This window comes from Callionymus lyra, chromosome 7 (assembly GCF_982586985.1).
Source record: "Callionymus lyra chromosome 7, fCalLyr1.hap1.1, whole genome shotgun sequence".
Taxonomy (NCBI): Eukaryota; Metazoa; Chordata; class Actinopteri; order Syngnathiformes; family Callionymidae; genus Callionymus; species Callionymus lyra.
The window spans coordinates 17,851,783-17,874,641 of NC_141824.1; the positions used below are offsets into that span (position 1 = coordinate 17,851,783).

General features: G+C 39.4%; 1 protein-coding gene across 5 annotated transcripts in view; it reads left to right on the forward strand.

Moving 5' to 3' along the window:
• Positions 1–22,859, forward strand: part of nectin1b (nectin cell adhesion molecule 1b) — a 195,941-nt gene that overhangs the window by 70,787 nt on the left and 102,295 nt on the right. For all 5 annotated transcript variants that reach the window (XM_087796355.1, XM_087796356.1, XM_087796357.1 and 2 more), the window contains exons 2-5: positions 5,580–5,951; positions 10,368–10,667; positions 11,206–11,323; positions 18,205–18,356. In XM_087796355.1, coding sequence (XP_087652481.1) covers positions 5,580–5,951; positions 10,368–10,667; positions 11,206–11,323; positions 18,205–18,356 — 942 coding nt within the window. The remainder of the gene's footprint in view (positions 1–5,579; positions 5,952–10,367; positions 10,668–11,205; positions 11,324–18,204; positions 18,357–22,859) is intronic.

Sequence of the window (22,859 nt, forward strand, 5' to 3'; positions counted from 1 at the left end):
TAAATTCAGAGCAGCCACTGGAAACAATCGCAATCTGTTCCAGCGAGTATTCTGCCGAGAGTCGCTTTGGCAGGTACGCCGCTTGTTTACCCGGGAGGGGGGGGGGCAAGTCGAGCCCCCGTCAAGTGGCGTCAGACTGTGGATAACGCTCGCGTTAGCATCGCGTTCCCCGTCCTAGAAGCCCCCACGCAGGAGACCCCTAGCTTTTACAATATGGCTCCGTCTGCTCAAGAAAGCTCAGTCCTGCGAACTCCCACGAGGGCGACACAACATAGACGGTGATTCTTAAAGCGCCGGTGGGCGTTGAACGCCGAGCTTAACGCGTTTGTCTCGCACACATCTCGACGACAGCGTCGGCATGTGTCTCCATCAGTGCCTCTTTGAGAGCCGCTCTCGAGTGTGTGTCGCCTCTGTAAACAGATTGTATCTATGCCACACTTAAGTTTGCCAGGAGTGTCGGAGCCCCGATGCCAGAAGTGTGTTTGCCGCACAGTCGTAGTCGCTGGTCTAGTCTTTATTTTTGTGGGCGGGTTTCTAGTTATTTACCGTGCGCACAAACTTAACTAGGTTTCAGCACTAGGTCCTGGTCGGAGATCAACCCCCGGACTAGTGGTGCAGGTGGTGCGACTTTATTTTTTGGCCGGTGAAAACTTTAAACTATTACAACACAAAGAGTCGGGGAGCATTTTTGCAACAAGATGAACTACACAACAATAGGGATTTATCCCAATTTACCCGACTTCATCCCGAAACACTACTGTTGATAAAAACGTTCTGTCAGGAAACTAGTTATAAAAGTAAAGTCTATCCGGTTTCTTTACAAAATAAAACACTATTGGCATTTGAAAAAGACGTCAACCCAATCCTCCGATGGAAAAAATGTCCTACTTTCATCACGAAACTTAATGAGGTTAACAAGGTCAAATACACGCACTAAAAAACACAACTTTTGAACTTTTTCTTGGCGCATTATTCTCTTTAAATGCATCACCTTATTCTTACGGTTGTACGTGGGCATGCCGCACAAGCTCCAGGTGGCACATGGTTAGCGTGTATCAGGCGCAAGTTGTGTTGTGCGTCGCAAACAGACAACTGTTGTGCGTCGCAAACAGTCAACTGTTGTGCGTCTTGCACTGCGGAACTTCAAGCGGCTTCTATGTGAATATTATAAACTCTGTCAACATCAAACTGTGTGTGCCGCCGTAAACTTTTAGAACACTTTTGTGTTCATGCCGGACACGGTACCGGACTGGCATACCTGCGTCGCAACTTCTTGTGCTGGTACCTTAGCCTGTATGCTTTGCGACACAAACCACCAGTGCCGGACTTTGTGGTGACCCCTAAAGTGGTAGTTGTCAAAGTCGCACAGCAGAAACCGGGGGTTCGCTAGACTTCGAGTGCCAGTCCAATCGCATGCCTTCGGGACTTGTGAGTGCGACAAATACCACGCCAGTCCTTGTGTGTAGCTCTGTGACTGTCAAGTGTGCGACACTGATTTGATTCCCGGCATCAGCTACTGATGTCAATTTTGAGATTAAAACTGACAAACTGAAGAACAAACCAGTGTTTCAAGCAGCAGAGGGAGAAACAAACAGCAGATTAGGAACCCCCTAAACCCCCCGGAGCTGCCTGTGTGGCCGTGAACGTTGGACCTCATGGACCCACGGCAGCACCATGGGAACTGGGACAACGCTAAACACTCATTATCCCGAAAACCGGCTCATGTCGTGTTTTATCAACGGACTCGTTGAGAGTGGGGTGGAAGTCACAGGGATCTTATCAGAACCGATGGCGGAGCTTTAGCGGCAGAACTCTTGATGCAAAAAATACGGATTTAACTTCGTGGACGGCGGAGCGAGGAGGAGAGGCTTCTCGTCTCCGTGGAAGTGAGATGTCAGTGAGATTTGACCCGGCTGCTGTGAAAATGCGAGGCTCCCTCGCTTCGCCGCGGCCCCTCGCGGCTCATCACGTTATCCATCATTTTTGGAGATTTTCGGTAGCTTTAAAACGCTGATATCTCACTTTTGTGGCTGAAGCTTCACTCTCGCCCCCTTCCATACCATAATGACGAGCGTCGGGTCCGGAGAGCGGTCGGGTGGAGCCGACGAATCTGTCGGCGTTTCGTTCTTTTACAACGAAGTCTGAGACCATGGTTCTCAGTTGAAAAGCGTGGACCGACCAGTCCAAATCAGTGGATTGAGGTGATGAACAAAGAGCTGAGCCAGAAGACAAAAATATCCACAGCTGGATTTCTTCTCTCAGATTTGGTCAGCAGCTTTGTAAGAACAAACATCTGTATGGAAGCTCAGTCATCCAGGAGAGACTCGGAGTAGAACATTAACTCCTACAGAATAAGTCACTTTTATTCGGTATATTCTTAAGACGTCAAATAGGAGGAGGCCCCGGGTTAACGTACAAACATTTTGAGTAATGTTGAGAAAATAATGATGTATCGTATATAAAAATATGATCACAAATATTAATCGATATTTTTAGCCGGTCCTGGATCAGACCCATGGACTCCTCCCACCATTGTGAATCATAATAATCCGTCCGTAAGTCTTTGATCGTCGCTGGTCATCAGTCAAACCTCCACACACTCCTTCTACCCTCGGCTGCTCCTCTGGAGATCCACCGTCCATAATGGCTCTCGCATGCTCGTCTCGGGTTCTGCCTCTCTGCGGTCGGGTCCGTAATTACAGCCCGGGCTGAGGCTCTTTGAGAGAGTGGGGTCCCCACGGGCGCCCCCGGTCCTTCACAGAGGGGATTTGGGTTGGTTGGCTGTGTAATTATTCTTCTCTCTGGTTTCCATTTGTGCTGTTTATTTGGTTGGTTCTGTGAGCATCAGACCCGAGAGTGGAAAGAGTGTGTTATGTGAGTGTGTGTGTGAGTGTGTGTGTGTGTGTGGTGGAGGGGGAAGGGGGGGCTCGGATAGACCCGGCCCTGCCAGCATTGTTTCACCGCGAGAGACGGTAGATTCATTCTTCACCAGAGTTAATGGTGAATAAAGTCGCTGCATATCTTCAATTGGACTTTAAAAACATGGATCTGCTTCTATTCAAGAATGAAACCTAAACTTCATGACCGGCCTCGACCCACATTTGTGGTCTCGTCCAGAACCTCCCGCCAGAAGCAGAGTTGAGGAAAAATAACTGAACGTGAAACTCGAAACATTTTGGTTTAAATTTTAAAAAAAAAAAATAAAAATAAAAATTAACTCATTAAACCACTGGTAGGAAAAGTATATATAAAAAAAGACATAATAAATGATGAGAAAAAACTAAATAGAAGTACAAAAAATACTTTGACATGAAGACATTTTAAATATAAAAAAAAATTCCCCATGAAATCCAAATGAACTTGTTTGTTTAGAGTGAGAAATATGAACAAAATGATTAAAAGCATATTTTAGACGTCTAATAGAATGAAAAATGAACCCTGAAATAATGGAAAATAATAATAACGTTGCAAACAAAAATAATTAAAAAATAATAAAACAAAAAACGTGATGGAAATATGTTATTCATAGCTATTTTAACTGTTTAATTTATTTCGTTCACAGTCTTTTAAACTAAAAAAGATACAAAAATGTATCTAAAGTAAAAAATGAAACTAAAAAAATGAACATAAATATTTTAAACCAATATTTTAACATGAAATATTAAATTATTTTATTAAATTATTTTTTAAATTGAGGAATATGAGCAATATATATATATATATATATATTTATATGAATTAAATGTTTGACTAAAATGACTAAATTAATCCTAAAATAAAACAAAATGATAGTAACATTGCGAAACATAATTAATCATGAATAGTAAGACAAAAAAAATATTAGAGATTCAATTGAAAGATATTTCATTTATTTTGTTCACATTTTAAACACTAAAAGAAGTTACAAAAATATATATAAAGTGAAATAATAAATAAAAATCAACCTATTAAAATCTTTAAATTATTTTATTTTTATTTATTTTAATAGTGGAATTATAATAAAGTATATTTTTAATGTTTGAATGGTATAACTAAATCCCAAACTAATACTAATTAAATAACACAAATTATTATAAAATAAAATACTTTTGACACTTTTGACATGTTTTATTTCATTATCCTTATTAAAAATATGTTTATATATATCTTTACGACTACTAAAAGAGATGGAAATGAAGAAAAAGTATCTGAGAACTATTTTTATCGCTCAAGTTCCAAATATGCGACTTGATTCATTTCAGGGAGCCAGACTCTGGAACAAATGTAGAAATGAAGGTAATATTTTATTTCACAGAAGCATTAAATGAATTTATCACACCACACACTTTCATTTGTCTGTCTCCCAGCAGACTTGAGGCTCGAGAAGGTTTAGGACTTGATTCACGGCCCGGGTCGGGTTCTGGTGCGTGTGATTAACAGACAGGGTTCCTGTGGGTCCCGCTGAGATAATTACTGCCGGGGAAAAAAAAAGGTTGTAAATACGAGCCGAGCTGCAGGTAGACGGAGCAGGAAGAGGGACGTCGTCATCCTTCACCTGGAAGACAGTATAAATCCCCGGCCTGAGATAACACAGATGTCGAGGGACGACACGAGCGTCAGATCATCCAAGAAGAACTTTTTAAATCCAAAATTTAGCTGAAAAAACTTATTTTAACTTGTATGTTTTATTCATAACATCCTTTAAACTCCATAGTGTTCGTACTTTTATTAGAGTCAATTCAACCGAGCAGATGTAAAAAAAACTAAAAAATACTTGTTTCATTCAGATTTATCACTGAGATGAATAAATACATAGGTTAAAGGTCACAGTGTCTTTAATAATGACTGAATAAAGTTAAAATACTACATATACTTATAGAATTATCATAATAATAATAATAATGTTTTTTAGATTTTAAACAATATTAATTTCATTCAAACATAAACATAGACTAACTCACTTTATTTAAACATTTCTTTTTTAACCTGTTGATATTCTGTACCTTAGAGTTTTGGTCTCTTTATTTCATCTAAATTTGACATTTATACTTTCGCGCAACATTTTATTTTTGTTCTTGAAATGTACAAATACCTCCAAGATATTAATTAAGTATCTATGTATCAATATTTTACAATAAAAATGACCGAAAAGTGAAATATTTGATGGGAATCAGCACATTAAATACATTCATTCATTTTCACCTGCGATTCTTTTTTTTTTTAACTTTTCACATTCAGTTCTTTGTGATTTAAATCCGTGATATTGTTCTCGAGCACACTCCACTGATTCAACAGCAGCGACATTGTTGAAGTTTCAGAGCCTCTCTATTGTTTCACTTTTGATGGTTTTATCGTCAATAAAAAAAACCTCCTGCTGGAGTCAGGAGCCGCTCCGGGCGGAGACTGAAGTGTTCGCGAGTCATTAAAGTACCAATGAATACATTGTGATTCATCAGCAGCTCCGACCACAAATGAAGTCTGTCTTTTGTAAAAGGTTTCGGAATAAAGTGGGACTAATTATGTTCCGAGTGGATTCCTGTTGCGAGTTCAAATCCCACCTCCCGATGCTAAACCTCCGTTCTCCTTCTCCTCCTCCTCAGGTGGAAGCGGTCAGATGGTCCAGATGGACTCCAGTAAGTCCGGCTTCGTGGGCTCCCAGGTGGAGCTGCGCTGCATCTTCATCAACAGCAACCCCCCGGTCAAGATCTCCCAGGTCACCTGGCAGAAGCTGCTCAACGGCACCAAGCACAACGTGGCCATCGCCAACCCGGCGCTGGGCGTGTCCGTGCTGCAGCCCTTCAAGGAGCGCGTCATCTTCAAGCAGGCGGCCGTGCGCCGCAGCACGCCGTCGCTGGAGGACACCACCATCGTCTTCTCCAACCTGCAGCTGTCCGACGAGGCGGCGTACATCTGCGAGTACACCACCTTTCCCGCCGGCAACCGCGAGAACACGGTCAACCTGACGGTGTACGGTGAGTGTTTTCGCGATCAGACAAAACATCGCGTTCAAACATCCCGAATCTTCGTGCCGGTATGAGTCGCTCAGACTGTCGACCAGGTTTAACAGCTAAACGCTGTCGTTTTATGTTAGACAGTGAAGCTAATATGGACAGTTTTTGAGGCGTCTAATTTAATCTAATTTAATAATTGAATTTAATCACAATTAAATAGAATTCATTTGTTTTAGAATCACAGATTTAAACAAATGTTTACACTGACTCAACAGTAGGTGGCGGTATTTTCATTCAAAGTCATGGCGACCGACCGACAGAAGGAGAAGAAGTTAATGCTGACGAAATAGCATCGGCAGAAACTAATGCAAACATAGACGATTCTTCTAAGTAAAAATAGCCGAATTTGAGTAGTTTGTGATCAAGCATGATTCCCAGGTGAGGCTCCGGAGATCAGTGCCTCATATTTGCTTTGCGTGGTCTTCAGCATATTGCAAATTTGTTTGCTACTGATGTTCTGATGAAGCTTCATGAAGCAGTGTCATTATTTTCAACCAAACAAAATAGTGCAGAGGCCACTAGATGGCGGACTCTGCACTATTTTTTCTTTGTTTTGAACAACTGTTCTAATGAAACATCACATCAATTGATGGCGCCACCTACTGACCACTAAACAACATGACACTGCTTCATGAAGCTTCATCAGACTAATGTACCAATCTAGTTATTCACTGGAAAAACTTGATCGTTTAACACTTTTAAAATTGTGTTGTGTTATCATAAGCAACACAATGGATAACACTATTTGTTTTTAGGGCCTTTGGGTCATCTTGACCCTGAGATAACAAAGGGTAAAAGAGAATCAACTGCATTTAACACCTTCTTATTGAAAGAACATTTGTTTAAAATACAAAAAAAAATGATGAATCAATAAAAAATGTATTATTGTATAATATATATTCAAAACAAACACAAAAGGCAAGCATAGGGCAGAGAAATCATGGGCCAACGACACCGCCAGAACACATGAAGGCCACAGGAGATCGATACTTGTGCCAGAAGCGCTGACGGCAGAGACCGACGCACACAGGAGGTTAGTAATCACAACACAATCAGGAGAACAGGTGACACGGATCACGGTAATCAGGTCACGAGTCGACACACGGCGAAAAGAGCTTCACAATAAAAACAGGAAGTGAGACACTTAAATGACTCTGATCGTACAATCATTATTTTCTAAACATCTTGACTGACAACCGGTATTAAATTGGATGAAAACACCTGGATTTAAAGTTTTAGAAAATAACTTTAATTTGGACTGAAGGTACAATTTTAATGCGGTATTATTTAAGGTTTTTCCGTTAAAATATTTTTTGTGGTTTTGTATCTTATATCTTATATTGTTTGATAGCAAAACGACAGGTACTTCAACTGGTGACGAATGACGAAAAACGATAGTCGCGTACTGACACACTATTGCAATATTGGTTAAAGAAAAAATTTACAATTGGATACATTTTTTGGATTCAAATCCCGAAAACATTGGCAGTACAACTGTCCAAACATAGACCAACATTCACTTGCACATGAGTTAATGTTCCGATTAAACGCATACAGGTGGTTTCTGGAAGCTGAAAACGAGAGCTTTCCAATTACAGCTAAAAATAAGCAGCGTAACGGATGAGTTTTCTGAGAGGGAGTGAGATTAAGAGAGAGAGGACACGACAAAACTGTGTTATGATACGGTGGGCACTAGATTTTTATGCGAGTTGGAAGATTAGGGCTGGGTTTTAAATCGTGCACTTCTCTAAGCGCACTACTTTACAGTACACTGTAAGACAGTGCACTTCCAACAGGGTAGTACTGTCTCAAATCAAACACTGTCGCTACACACTAACCGGAAATGACTCAACAACTTCTTCTTCTACTACTTTTTAACGCTCAATGTTGTGGCCGTTTGAGATTGCAATTGAGTGCACATAGCGCACTACATTTTCACACTTCCCAGTGTGAACGCACTGTTTTATCTTGACTTTTAAAGTATATACTTTATTGAATATTGTTTTGATTGTTTAAGCGCTTTGTGACCCTGGTCTGGAAAAGCACTATATAAATAAAAATTACTTACTTACTTACTTACTTGTGTATTCAAAATATTAAGTGTAAGTGCAGAAGTGCGCAATTCGTGACACACTTTTTGAGTGTCACAAACCTCTGGACACTGTCTTGTCTACAGGAGATTAACTAATAAAAGTCAAGGAGTGAACGTTTGTTACGGTAAAAAGTAAAATAATTCCAATTCATCATCTCAGATCGATTAATAATGTCTGTTTAGAGTCATTTTGCTAGTAAGTTGACTTTTTATCTTAATTTCTATTGAAACAAATGATACAGATTCTTGGTTCTTAAAGGGTCCAAGATCGGCGCCGAGACTGGCGGCAGCTCGAGTGTGTCATTCACGAAGAAAACATCATAGAGGAAGTTGTTTGCTGAGGCTGCTCGAGCGATGAAACTGTAAAAACCTCTTCCTCCAAATTGCTTCGGTGTTCTCGTCTGCTCTTGTTGTCGGACTTAACATCTCCGCGGCTTCCTTGTTAAACACGACGGCTTCCATTAACGCCGATTGATCGGAAAAAAAAAGGCGGCGAGGTGTGCCGTCGTTTGACACCGACTGGCCGATGTGTTTTGAAAAGTGCAGGGTCGTTCAATGAAGATGGCAGGTGAGTCCAGGATCAATACGGTCGCTTCAGACCGTCATCTGGCTAAGGTCGTCGTGACAAACACTTCCTGGGATGCAGTTTATTTCCGGGAAAAGTTCTCATTAGACGTTGACTTAGAGGAGGAGGAGCCTCGTGGTGACGCGTGACCAACCCCCTGCATCACCTGTGAGGCGATCGCACGATGAAAAATCCCCTCCGGTCACGATTCCGACATCCGACTGTTTTTCCCGCGGCGTTCTCGACGCGCTCCGAGGACTCGGCTAATTGCCGGCCTCGCAAATTGGGCGCGTTTTGTGTGGTCGAGCGCGCTTCCTCGTCGGAGCTTCGCCAGAGCTGCGCTGTAATTGGAAATCGTCTGAGCAGCAGATCTGTTTTGTTTTTTTTTCTATCTTCTGAGGCCGTCCATGTTGCTGGAGTGAAGTGTGGATCAATACCAGAGCAGAAGAAAGTTAATCCTACAGATGAAAGTGTTTTTTGTTTTTTTAAATAACTTTCTTTTAAGAACGTCTTGAAGTTGATCTTCGTTGTTGATCCATTTGAGAAAAGCTCTTCAATCGTTCCAAACATCAATGCTACGGCGCTAGCACTCGTTTCATCCACTAACCCGTGTGTTATATCAGGGTCAAGGTGACCCGGACTACTTCCCTGGCTTCCCTGCATATGGTGGTCGTTCACCTTGACCCTGAGACAACACAAGGGATACCGCAAACACATTGGTTTCCGGGTCAAGTTGACCCTGAGATAAGACAAGGGATAAGTTTTCTAGCATTAGCCCACTTAGCCACCAGATAACCCCTGAGTTATCTATCATAATCTCAGGTTCTACGAATTGGTGCTCCGCCCTCTAACAGCTTCGCTATTGGTTAGAGGGCTTCGCACCAATATGAAGTAGAACCCCTGAGTTATCTATCATAATCTCAGGTTCTACGAATTGGTGCTCCGCCCTCTAACAGCTTCGCTATTGGTTAGAGGGCTTCGCACCAATATGAAGTAGAACCCCTGAGTTATCTATCATAATCTCAGGTTCTACGAGTTGGTGTGAAGCCCCCCCCCCTAACCTATAGCGAAGCTGTTAGAGGGCGGAGCACCAAAATGAAGTAAAACAACTTCTATCTCTTGATTTGTGAAACTGTAGCCAAAAAAATAAATGTTTTAGTTAAAGGTGAAAAATGTTTGATTACAGTTGATTAATGTCCGCTATGTTTTTTTTACTCTTGGCTAAAAATTGAGTGAAAGATTTGAAGTTTTTTTTTTTTTTAATGAAAATTGTTAAAAGAACATCATGAATAATAAAAATAATAATATTAACTGGAAATTAGTATTTCACTGTTAAACCTAATTCAGAAAAGTAAAAAGATAAACACAAGTTTATGTTGTAATAATTGTATCATAATACAAATAAAAATAAATAGAATAAACTCTATACTAAATTAATTAATGAAAATTGAAAAACCTATAATTGTTAGAAATGACCCTGGTTTACTCCGGGTACTCGTTTCTTCTCACAGTCTGAAATAAAGATTTTGCTCAAAGGTTGACTGAACTGAATGACAAAATGTAATAAAAACCAGAGAAAAAATGAATAAATTGATGTGAAATTGTGGATAAATGAGCGATAAAGAGACATCACTCTGGATCGTCTAGACTCTAGTCTGGTGAAGCAATTTGACTCTGGTCGTCACTCGACTTCAACGTCTTCTCCGGTGATTTCTTGCAGCTCGTCCGATGACCCGCATGACCCTGACGACCCCCACCATCGTGGCCCGCTCCCAGCGCCGCAAGATGACCGTCGCCACCTGCGTGTCGGCCAACGGGAAGCCCCCCAGCGTCATCAAGTGGGACACCAGGTTGAAGGGCGAGGCCACCTTCCAGGAGACCCGCAACCAGAACGGGACGGTGACGGTGCGCAGCAACTACGTGGTGATCCCGGGCCGCGAGACCCACAAGCAGAGGCTCACCTGCATCGTCACGTACCGCAGCGAGGTGATCAAGGACAGCGTGGTCCTCAACGTTCAGTGTGAGTCTTTCGTCGGATGTTGTGCGTTTTTTTTGCCGCGACGGACGATCTTTAATTGCCGTTAAGGAATCGTTTCAGTCGCTAAACTCAACAAATGAGCTGCAGAGACTAAATTAAATTATATTTTTAGAATCCAATTCCGTGTAGCGCTCGTGTCTAACTAACCTTTTATTTTCCCTCTTGATGTTTTATGAGCTCATTAAAAATTTGATTTTCATCTGAAACACTTTGTTTTTTAATAGTTTATCTGCAGATGTTAATCTGTCCACTAGGGGTGCAATTGCGTCCCAGTGACGTCACGCGTCTCCATTAAGACGTTTTTATTTGTTCAGGCTTTTCCTTGATTTTCTGGAACTCCTGTTGTGTTATCAGTTTTATCTTGATCTTTAAAGTATATATTTTATTGAATATTGTTTTGATTGTTTAAGCGCTTTGTGACCCTGGTCTGGAAAAGTGCTATATAACTAAAAAATTACTTACTTACTTACATTAAAGTTTGTGACTAAAGTTTTGTGACTCTGACTCTCGCTTTTTGCAGATGAGCCAGAGGTGACGATCGAGGGTTTCGATGGGAACTGGTACCTGAACCGTCAGAACGTCCAGCTGACCTGCCGGGCCGACGCTAACCCGCCTGTGACCGTCTACCAGTGGAAACTGTGAGTCCAGAAAATATAGATAAATCGCTATATTTGCGATCATCTTTCAAAGCACTGTATCAATATTGAACAGTAATGTATCCATTTAAAAAAATATATACATAGATTTTATATATTTTGTGGTCTACAAACAATACAACTTTTTTAGGGTTTATCTTCATTTTTTGTTCATTTCGATTTCGAGTTTGTTCATTTTTGTGTTTCAATTTAACTTCCCGCCGCTAGATGGCAGCAGGTATCACGTCCTGCACACACCCGAAGGAGACCTCCTGAGGGATCAATAAAGTTCTACCTAACATAACCTAGAGCAACAATTAAATCCAGCGAGATCCCGGGCGATGACTGAGGACAAGCAGATACAGTCGACTCCAGCCTCTTTTAAAGCTTGGATATATTTTAGTTTCAAAACAAATTGAAGTAGTTACGACTTCGTCAAGAGTCATGCGGTCCGTACATTCCAGAGTCAAGGACTCGGACAATACTACAAATATATCCTTCTTACTACAGTATTACAATATATCATATTGTTGCCCCTGTGTTGTGATAACCAGATTGTTGCCAATACACGCCTATCGTTTTCAGCCCTTCTTTCGTTTGCCCCTCAAAACAATGCATATAATAGTAAGTAAGTAAGTAATTTTTATTTGTATAGCGCTTTTCCAGACCAGGGTCACAAAGTGCTTAAACAATCAAGACAATATTCAATAAAGTATATACTTTAAAGGTCAAGATAAAACTGATAACACAACAGGAGTTCCAGAAAATCAAGGAAAAGCCTAAACAAATAAACACGTCTTAAGATGTTTCTTAAAGGAGTCAGTAGATCCATCAAGCGCAAAGAGAGAAGAAGATTGTTCCAAAGCTTAGGAGCAACAGTCTGGAAGGATTTCTCTCCTCTGGTCCTGAACCGTGTTCAGGAACCATCAGTAGATTCTGATCCACAGACCTCAGAGCCCGAGCTGGGGTGTAAGGCTGGATCAGATCACTGATGTAAGGAGGAGTCTGACCATGAATAGATCTGAAAGTAAGAACCAGAATTTTAAAGTTGATCCTGAAAGAAACTGGAAGCCAGTGAAGAGTTTTAAGGACCGGAGAAATGTGAGTTCTTCTAGTGGAGCGTGTCAGAATTCTGGCTGCAGAGTTCTGAATCAGCTGCAGGCGAGACAGATCATTCTTGTTAAGACATGAAAATAAACTGTTGCAATAGTCCATAATAATGTTGGCCTTCGGAAAATGTAATCGTCCGGTGTAGAACGTCATAGTAGCATTATTTATGATTCCACGCGTCCCTACACAACCACTAATAGTTCTCTTGTTCTAGTGTTTTTATGGTTCGTGCTGCTGCAGAGATGACGCACCGTTGAATGTTTGATTTGTTTGTTCCTCCTGTAATTACACTCGTTTCTACCAAAGTTTGTGCGATCATCACGACACAATCCTCACGCCCCAGCGTTTCTCGTCTTTTTTCGTGGGCTACCAGATGTGCTGCAGGAATAAGAGCCGGGCCTGAGGGAGCGCACAGAGGGTCAATTGAAACGCATCCTGGCACGCTCTCATACACACTCGCTGGCACGCTCTCACACACTGGCAACCCTCGGTCTGAATGCAAAGTTTTGTGGTCCAGCCTTTGAAGTCTTTTTAGCAAAGAAAAACGTCGTTGTCGGAGCGCGACTTCTCCAGGGGGCGCAGAGGGCACCGTTAGCATCGAGCGCTCGCACACTCGGGGAGCTCGAGTCGGGAGACGAGGATTAGGCTGGAACACCGCGGGGCTGACATCAGCGCTCGTTTGACTTTGCTGCAAAAACACACAAGCAGGAGGCAAAGAGCGCTGCGTCGTCTGAGCCCTCGAGGGGATCGACTCGCAACTCCGGGTTTAAGCCTCGAGTGGCATCGTGAAAGACGGGAATGTGCTGCTCGCTCCCTGTAATTGTTGCTACAAGACGCGACTGGAGCGGGATGGTGTCGACTCAGGTATTTGACGGATCGGTTCCAGAAGGACGTAAACAACAAAAAGAAGGTCCGCGGCCATGTTAATGAGGGAAGATTGAGATGAACAGATGAATACATTAATGCACTTCAACTGTGTGGACTGGAAAAATGACATTAGTTTTGTAGTAGCTTATAAGTAGATGGATAGATTAATGGATAATGGATGTATGATAGAGGGATGGATGGATGATGGATAGATAGATGGGTGAAAAGATGCATGGATGGATGATGGAAGGACGGATATATAGATGAATAGATTGGTGTATGATAGATGGATGATTAATTAATGGATGGATGATGGAAGGATGGATATATAGATGAATAGATTGGTGTATGATAGATGGATGATTAATTAATGGATGGATGATGGAAGAATGGATATATAGATGAATAGATGGATGTATGATGGTATGATGGATGGATGATGGGTAGATAGATGCGTGAAAAGATGCATGGATGGATGATGGAAGGATGGATATTTAGATGAATGATGGGTGTATGATAGATGGATGATAAATAAATGGATGGATGATGGAAGAATGGATATATAGATGAATAGATGGATGTATGATAGAGGGATGGATGGATGATGGATAGATAGATGGGTGAAAAGATGCATGGATGGATGATGGAAGGATGGATATATAGATGAATCGATGGTTGTATGATAAATGGATGATTAATAAATGGATGGATGATGGAAGAATGGATATAAAGATGAATAGATGGATGTATGATGATAGAATGGATGGATGATGGGTAGATAGATGGGAGAAATGATACATGAATGGATGATGGAAGGATATATATATAGATGAATAGATGGATGTATGATGATAGAATGGATGGATGATGGGACAAAAGGATGCATGGATGGATGGTGGAAGGATGTATATATAGATGAATAAAAGGATGTATGGTGGTAGAATGGATGGATGATGGAAGAATGGATATATAGATGAATCGATGGATGTATGATGGTAGAATGGATGGATGATGGGTAGATAGATGGGAGAAAAGATGCATGGATGGATGATGGAAGGATGTATATATAGATGGATGGATGATGGTTAGATGATGGGAGAAAAGATGCATGGATGGATGATGGAAGGATGTATATATAGATGGATGGATGATGGTTAGATGATGGGAGAAAAGATGCATGGATGTATGATGGTAGAATGGATGGATGATTGGAGAAAGGATGCATGGATGGATGATGGAAGGATGTATATATAGATGGATGGATGATGGTTAGATGATGGGAGAAAAGATGCATGGATGGATGATGGAAGGATGGATATATAGATGGATGGATGATGGTTAGATAGATGGGAGAAAAGATGCATGGATGGATGATGGAAGGATGGATATATAGATGAATATATTGGTGTTTATCAATGATTAATAAATGGATGGATGATGGATACATTAACGAAAAGCTCGATGTATGATTAGTGGATGATTAATTGATAGATGCATGGATGGATGATGATGGATGGATGTTGATGATGACGGTTAATTAGATGCAATAATGTTAGATGGATAAATGGATGTTAGATGGATGGATGAATGGATAAATTGATAATAGACGGATACATTGATGGATGGATGAATGGATAAATTGATAATAGAAGGATACATTGATGGATGGATGAATGGATAAATTGATAATAGACGGATACATTGATGGATGGATGGATAAATATATGCATGCCTTGATGAACAGATGGATGGATTGATAGCTAGACTAATGAATAGTTGGACCAATAGATGGATAAATACTGTAGATAGATGGATGGATGAATAGATTGATGGATGGAAGTGTGTTAGCATGTTAGCTTCATCTTCATCCAGACACTTGTGTGGTGTGGGGTATGAAAGAGCCTGTGGACTTAAGGGGGTAATGGGGCGTCACCCCCTCATTGTGTCTTCTCCACAGGCTGCTGTTTGACTTCATAGTGCCGTGGGGGACCCCCCTCCATTCTCCCCGCCTTTCCTTTGTCATGCATACATTAGCTTACAGAGTCCTCGCGCCACAACAAGATAAGTTGGAGGCGAGGTTTCAAAGATAGGAGGCGCAGAGATGTGATCGGGGAGGACGAGGGCGCCGCGCTGACAGATACGAGGGGACGGCCATCGCCGCGCTGAAAATGAGATGCCAAATGTGTTGTGAAGGCTCCCCTGGGCTCCTCTCTGGAGGTCAGAGCGAGGCTGTGACGGAACGATCCGGAACGAGCCGGCAGGGTTGCGTCACAGTGACACACACACACACACACACACACACACACACACACACACAAAAAAAGTGTTCTTAGTTGAGCCTGTTTCAACATTCAGTCTCTCGCTCAAGACGAGTTACCACACGTCCGGTTCATGTCCAGGTGTGTCTCCACTGAAACTATCATGAGCGCCCTGGCTAGCTGGGATGAGCATCTTTCTCTCCATTCATGAATACGTGTTCAGCGCTAAGCATGCTGCCTTAAGCATACGCTAGCAACCATGAAACATGGCTTCATTTCCCAAGCTTTTTTATGACGATTGTAAAATGTTTATTACATTTTATAGTCAAAGTTTATTTAAATAGAACGTTTTATTTTTTATTGTTTATTATAGTTTTTAAATAATACACTGTTATCTACAAAAGCAGTCATGGACTATACATACATTTTTTCTATTCATTTTTTAATTTTTCTTTTTTGTTTGTGTTTGTTTTATCTTTTGGGCTTGTATAAGTATTAGTTATGTATTATCAAAATTATAGTTTTGTCCCTTTTAAACCTTCTTCTCCTAGCTTTATTATGTTATTACTTTGCATTTTTGTTTTTTTATTTAATATTTTTAATTAGCTGTATTTAGTTTCCTTTGCTGAATATTCTGTTATTTTTTGTTTATATTTCAATGATATATTTAAGCAAGTTTTCTTTATCACATGTTTTTTAAGTTAATGGGGTTATGGAGTGTTTTTTATTGTTACATTTGTATTATTTTTAAATTACTATTTAAAATAATAAATAGTAATTAATAACAAAACATTATCCAATATTTATTTATATTTTTTGGTCGTTTTTCCTTTGCCCGATTTTTTCTTTCTTTCTTGCTATAGACTATGAAGTTGTTTGATTTTCTTCCTTATATTTTGAATGGTTAAGTGTGGACATTATTTTTAAATTATTAGCATTTTAAATTACTTTATCTGTAGTTTTTGGTCCCTTTCTTCTTTTCCAGTTTTTATTTATTTATTTATTTTTTGCTTTAGACTACGAAGTGTATGGATTTGTAATTAGATCTTAGATTTTTGTTCCTTTTTGTTTTCTTTAAGTGTTCAACAGTTAATGTTTAGAATGGGTAAACAGTTGTTATTATTTTTTAAAAATATTATTAAAATTACTATTTATTTGTAGTTTTTTTTTTCTTTTTTCCATTGTACGTTTTTAAGACAATAACGTACAGTATATTTGATTTTTTTTGTTTTGTTGGACAGTTAATGTTATCATGTGGTTAAGTGTGATCATTATTTTCTTAGATTTAATGTATTTATTATTCATTTCCTACTTTTTCTCTGCTGGATTTTTTTTCCCACTGTCATCGACATGTGACAAATATGCAAAGAAACCGCGGTTCTATGCGGCCGCGGCCGTCACAGGATTATGAATGCACTCATTAAACATTAACTGTAAATACTCCACGGGCTCCTGAACTGATGGATTCTTCATTAAAACATTTCGGCTCTAAAGAAATCATAGATTCTCGCGGCGACTAAAGCGCCGACTCTGCAATTAAACTTCCGGCCTCTCAACTTTTCAGACGCTTTTTCAGCATTTAATCTTAAAACCTTCATTTTTTTTCCCTCTCGTTCCGGAGGCAGCAGCAGGCAGGAGATTTCTCGAGAGTCACATCTGACTATTTATCGTGGACAAAACAAATGTGTTTTTTTTTTAGTTGTCGCGGTAATGTCGGCGTTAGGTGACCACCCGTGTGACTCACTCCTTTTAATTTCAGGGCGAGATGGTGAGTCGTCTTCTAATGACGACCTCTCTTTGTTGAGACCCGATACTGAAAGAATAATTGAACTAGTCTTTACTTCTGTGATCTGCAGCTGTGGTCACACCGGAAACCGATGACTCACTCGAGTCTCATTCCCACAACAATCTTCCCTTCAAAAGTTGTTCCATAAATATTTCAGGGTGTTTTTGTTGCCTCTAGTTAATCGATCATATGCTTCGATCTGCCTATTGAAGTCGGGTTTCAAAAGGATCTCTGAGCAGTGTTGGAAGGGCACAACCGCCCGAGGGCACCATAAAAACATTTGTGCTAATTGAAGGTGGGCTTGACGATCCCCGACCCCCGGCTACCGCGACCCGATCGAAATAGGAACGCAGAGGCATGAAGGCAAACACCTCGGGCGCCAGGCCTTCATCAAATACCTCTCTTGACAGCTCCCATGAGGCCTTTTCGGTTCAGTGAGCCGGGCTGTCGTCGAGGACACGGAAGAGACCCTGGTCTCACCCCCGTCCCACCATTGCACCTGTGTGGACCTGATGGATGACGCTCACTTGAGTATTCCTGGAATTCGCAATAATATTCAGGACCTCAATAACAAGACCCGGCAAAGAGTCCCGTCAGTTAACCCCCGTAAAAGTAGTGACAAGTTAATGAGGTTTCGCAATACATTGTCAGGACTTTGACAGCTCCGTAGGTGGCGCTCTCTATAGCAAAATGATGTAATGTTTCCTTGGTTTGGTGGTTCAGAGCCTATAGTGTCCATAGGGGCCTTTACATATGGTGACACTGTATCTTGAAGCGTCGTTAGCCGATCCGTCAATACTACTTTTTCTATACTGACACCTGAAGTGTATCCAATCCTCATGTTTCGTTTACTGTCGCCACAGATTGAACGGATCCATCCCCAACAACGTGGAGATCAAGAACAACACTCTGTTCTTCAAGGGGCCGGTGACCTACGACCTGGCCGGGGCCTTCGAGTGCCGCGCCACCAACGGCATCGGGACCCGCACCGGCATCGTGGAAGTCAATATCACAGGTAGGTGGACCGTCGGTGGAGCTCCGGGGTTTTCCGTCTGTATCGCTGGCATGGCTTTGCTTCTTCAGGGGCCACTCAGGAGGCGTTCACAAAGACCAGGTTCTGATCTAGTGCCGACTCACTGGCACGTCCACCTTCAAAGTTAGATCAATGTTTGACAATCACAAAACTGAAGATATACTGTATATGTAAAGATTGATATAGATAGATAGTCATACAGTGTCTTTATGTTTTTAAAACAATCCTTTTTTAATTGTCTTTTTAATAGATAGATGGATGGATACATAGATGGGTGGATAGATACATGGATGGATAGATGGATACATGGATGGATGGATAGATACATGGATGTATTGATGGATAGATACATAGATGGATGGATAGATACATAGATGGAAGGATGGATACATGCATGGATGGATAGATACATAGATGGGTGGATAGATACATGGATGGATAGATGGATACATGGATGGATGGATAGATACATGGATGTATTGATGGATAGATACATAGATGGATGGATAGATACATAGATGGAAGGATGGATACATGCATGGATGGATAGATACATAGATGGATGGATAGATACATAGATGGAAGGATGGATACATAGATGGGTGGATAGATACATGGATGGATGGATAGAAACATTTATGGATGGTTAGATACATGTTAGGATTAATGGATGGATCGTTGGATGGATAGATACATGCATGGATGGATAGATACATGGATGGATGGATAGATACATAGATGGATGGATAAATACATGGATGGATGGATAGATACATGAATGGATGGGTGGATTGATAGATTCATGCATGGATGGATAGATTAATAGATGGATGGATAAATACATGCATGGATGGATAGATACATGGATGGATGGATAGATACATGGATGGATGGATAGATACATGGATGGATGTGTGGATTGATAGATACATGGATGGATGGATAGATTAATAGATGGATGGATAAATACATGCATGGATGGATAGGTACATGGATGGATGGATAGATACATGGATGGATGTGTGGATTGATAGATACATGGATGGATGGATAGATAAATAGATGGGTGGGTGGATAGATAGATACATGGATGGATGGATAGATACAAAGATGGATGGGTGGATTGATAGATACATGGATGGATGGATAGATTATTAGATGGGTGTGTGGATAGATAGATACATGGATGGATGGATAGATACATGGATGGAAGGATAGATACATAGATGGAAGGATAGATACATGTATTGAAGGATAGATACATGCATGGATGGATAGATACATGGATGGATGGATGGATGGATGGATGGATAGATAAATAGATGGGTGGGTGGATTGATAGATACATGGATGGATGGATAGATTAATGGATGGATGGATGGATTGATAGTTAAATGGACGAATAGATGAAAGATAAATTGTTAAATAAACAAGTAAATGTGTGGATGTTTAAAGGGTTGATTGATGGATAGATGAATAGATTGATGGATGAATGAAAGGTTGATGGATGAATGGATGACAGAACAATGTTTGAAAGAGTTCAAGTCTAAATATCTAAAGTTCAACTTTGGCAGACAGAAACAAAAGAATAAAAAAACTGAAGTTGACATTTAAAAACGTCGACAGCTTAAAAAAAAAAAAAAAAGAAAGCATCAGAAAAACAGCTTAAAAAGAAGACAAAATAAATCTTAAGGTCAACATTTATTGGGCCTAAGAGAAGAAAAATGAAATAAATAAACTACCTATAGAAGTTGTTTGTGTAAATCAAGTGTCACTGGAGTTAAAAGACTTGTGAAAGCGCCCTGAGTGCCTGTCGGCTCCCATCAGACCTCCGTCAGGTCGCTTTAGCTCCGCAGGAGCAGGTGACGGTGGCGGGTCCCTGGTGGGTCCCTGATGGGTCCCTGGTGGGTCCCTGGTGGGTCTCTGGTGGGTCTGGACGGATCTGCGCCTCCCTCGCTGCTCCTGCTGCTGGAAGGAGGTGTTTGAGGAAAGAGCTTTGATTGTTGCTGGGTCTGCAGACGCTCACATCACTCTCTCCGACCTCGCCCGGGTCGTGTGTGTGTGTGTGTGTGTGTGTGGGCGTCGTCTACAGCAACAGGGTCTGGAAATATCATGAAGGGAAACGAGTCGATCGATGACGTGCACGTCCAGCGTGTGCACGAGCTCCTGGACGGTCGTGACACTGAACTTGTATTTTGTATTATTTTTACATTTTCAAAAAGCTTTTCATTCATTTCTTTATGGAGTTTTATTAAATATCTTCATTTATACATAAACATACTTTTTATGTAACTAATTTCCTCTATAATCTTACTATATTTTACACTTTTTTATAACTAACCTTTTTTACGTTTAGTTAATTGAAAACCTCATTTTGTCATAAGGAGCTACAGTAAGTAGTTTAACTTTAATGTTTGTTCTCTTTTTTTAAATTATTTATTGAATTTAAAAATAAATATTTATTTCCATGATATTTACTGTTATTTTGACGTCTGTTTCCGTCCTTTTAATAGTTATTATTATCATGTATCTCTTTTATTTTGATTTAATTTTAGTTCTCTAACTCGAAATTATTAATTATAATTTCGATTTTTTTTTTTTAAATGGTTTTCGTTATATTTTTTAATTTATTTCCTCCAGTTTTTAATCTCTGTTATTATTATTATTTTTGTTATTGTTATTGTTATTGTTATGAATTTACAAATATTTAATTCCACGATTTCTACTGTTATTGTGACGTATATTTCCGTCCTTTTAATAGTTATTATTATCATGTATCTCTTTTATTTTTATTTTATTTTAGTTCTCTAACTCGAAATGATTAATTATAATTTAGATTTTTTTTTTTAAATGGTTTTCGTTATATTTTTCATCTCTGTTATTGTTATTATTGTTATTATTGTTATTATTATTATTATTATTATTATTATTATTATTATTATTCAATAATGTTCTTATTTAATTTGACATTTTTATAGTCGTTTGTCGGCGACAAAGTAACTTCCCGAAAAGTAGGTCAATCCGCTCAAGGGGGTCTAAGTTTATTGGAATGTCAAAAAAACAGATTGGCCGATGAGAGAGTTTCCTAATTGCTCCTTCACTTTATATATGTTGCAGTAGAGAAACAAACGTAACAGGAAGAAAATAAATGAGTCGCCAAACAGTCGTAACGAGCGTCTGATTGAAAACAGACCCGAGAGTTTCCTGCGTCTCAGAGCTTGATATTGTAAAGTGTTTCTCTGTGTGTTGTGGAGGCGAGTTCTGACTTTGCATGTTGAGTCTTGAGCGGGAAGTGAAGCGAACAGCTGCGCCTGACATTCCTTTTTCTTCCTCTTTCTTCTCCGTCTCTGGCTGAGGTTGATGATGTCATTAACTTCTCTGCGTCAAGGTGGTCGTGTGTGTGTGTGTGTGTGTGTGTGTGTGTGTGTGTTAGCATCGGTCACAGAAAGTGATGTCGTTGTCAGGAGAGTCATTTGTTGATGTGATTCAAGTCTTTCTGAAGTAGTTCTGGACTTGACGACACCTTGAAAATACAATTAATCAAAAATGCATTTATTATTATGATGTAAATTTGAGTTACTTGCAAAATTTGATCAAGTTCTGTTTTATATACTGTAATATATATATTTTATATATATATATATTTTCTTATATAAGTATGCTGAAATATAATGAAAAGTATGATATAGAATATAATGCTGTAATATATGTTTAATACATATAATAATATAGTAAAATAATATAAAATAATCTTTATTATTGTTAGATTTAAGCAAACATACAGTATATACATACATATAAAAAAAATGTACATTATTATTACTAAATGTATTATTAAAAAGAAAACTTTTTTTTTTAAACATTTTTTACTCTGAATTATGAAAAAAAATTAAAGAGCTTTAATGCAATAGATAATGGTGAGTTTTATGTATATACAGTATATACGTATTTTTCTAAACAAAATAATGTAATAATTACATTTTAAAAATATTTATATTTCATATATTAATAGTTCAACTTGATTGAATAAAAACATAAATTATATGTTTTATTATGATTTAATGTGATTCATGTTATTTTATTTGTGTAACTATTTTAATATTTAAATGATATTTTATGATAATATCTCGTTCTATTTTAATTAATTGTATTTTTAAAGCTTTTTTTTATCATATTATTTTATTTTGCAATAAAAACACTGGCAATACAATTCTGCTTCTGACATTTTTTATAAATATTTATAATTTATGAAGTTCTTTTTTATCTTTAAATATAATTATTGGTAAATATTTATATGTAAATATTATTTTTTTTAAAAAAGAAAGGTTGTGTTTAGAGAGAAGCCTCCTAAGTAACTGGTGGATACGAGTTGCTCCGGCTGTTGACCAGGTTTGACGTCCTCAACATTAGTAAAGTGAAGAAGTTCGTACATTAGGAAGATCCTGTTGTTGCGGCTGCAGCGGTTTTTCAACCACAGACCTCGTC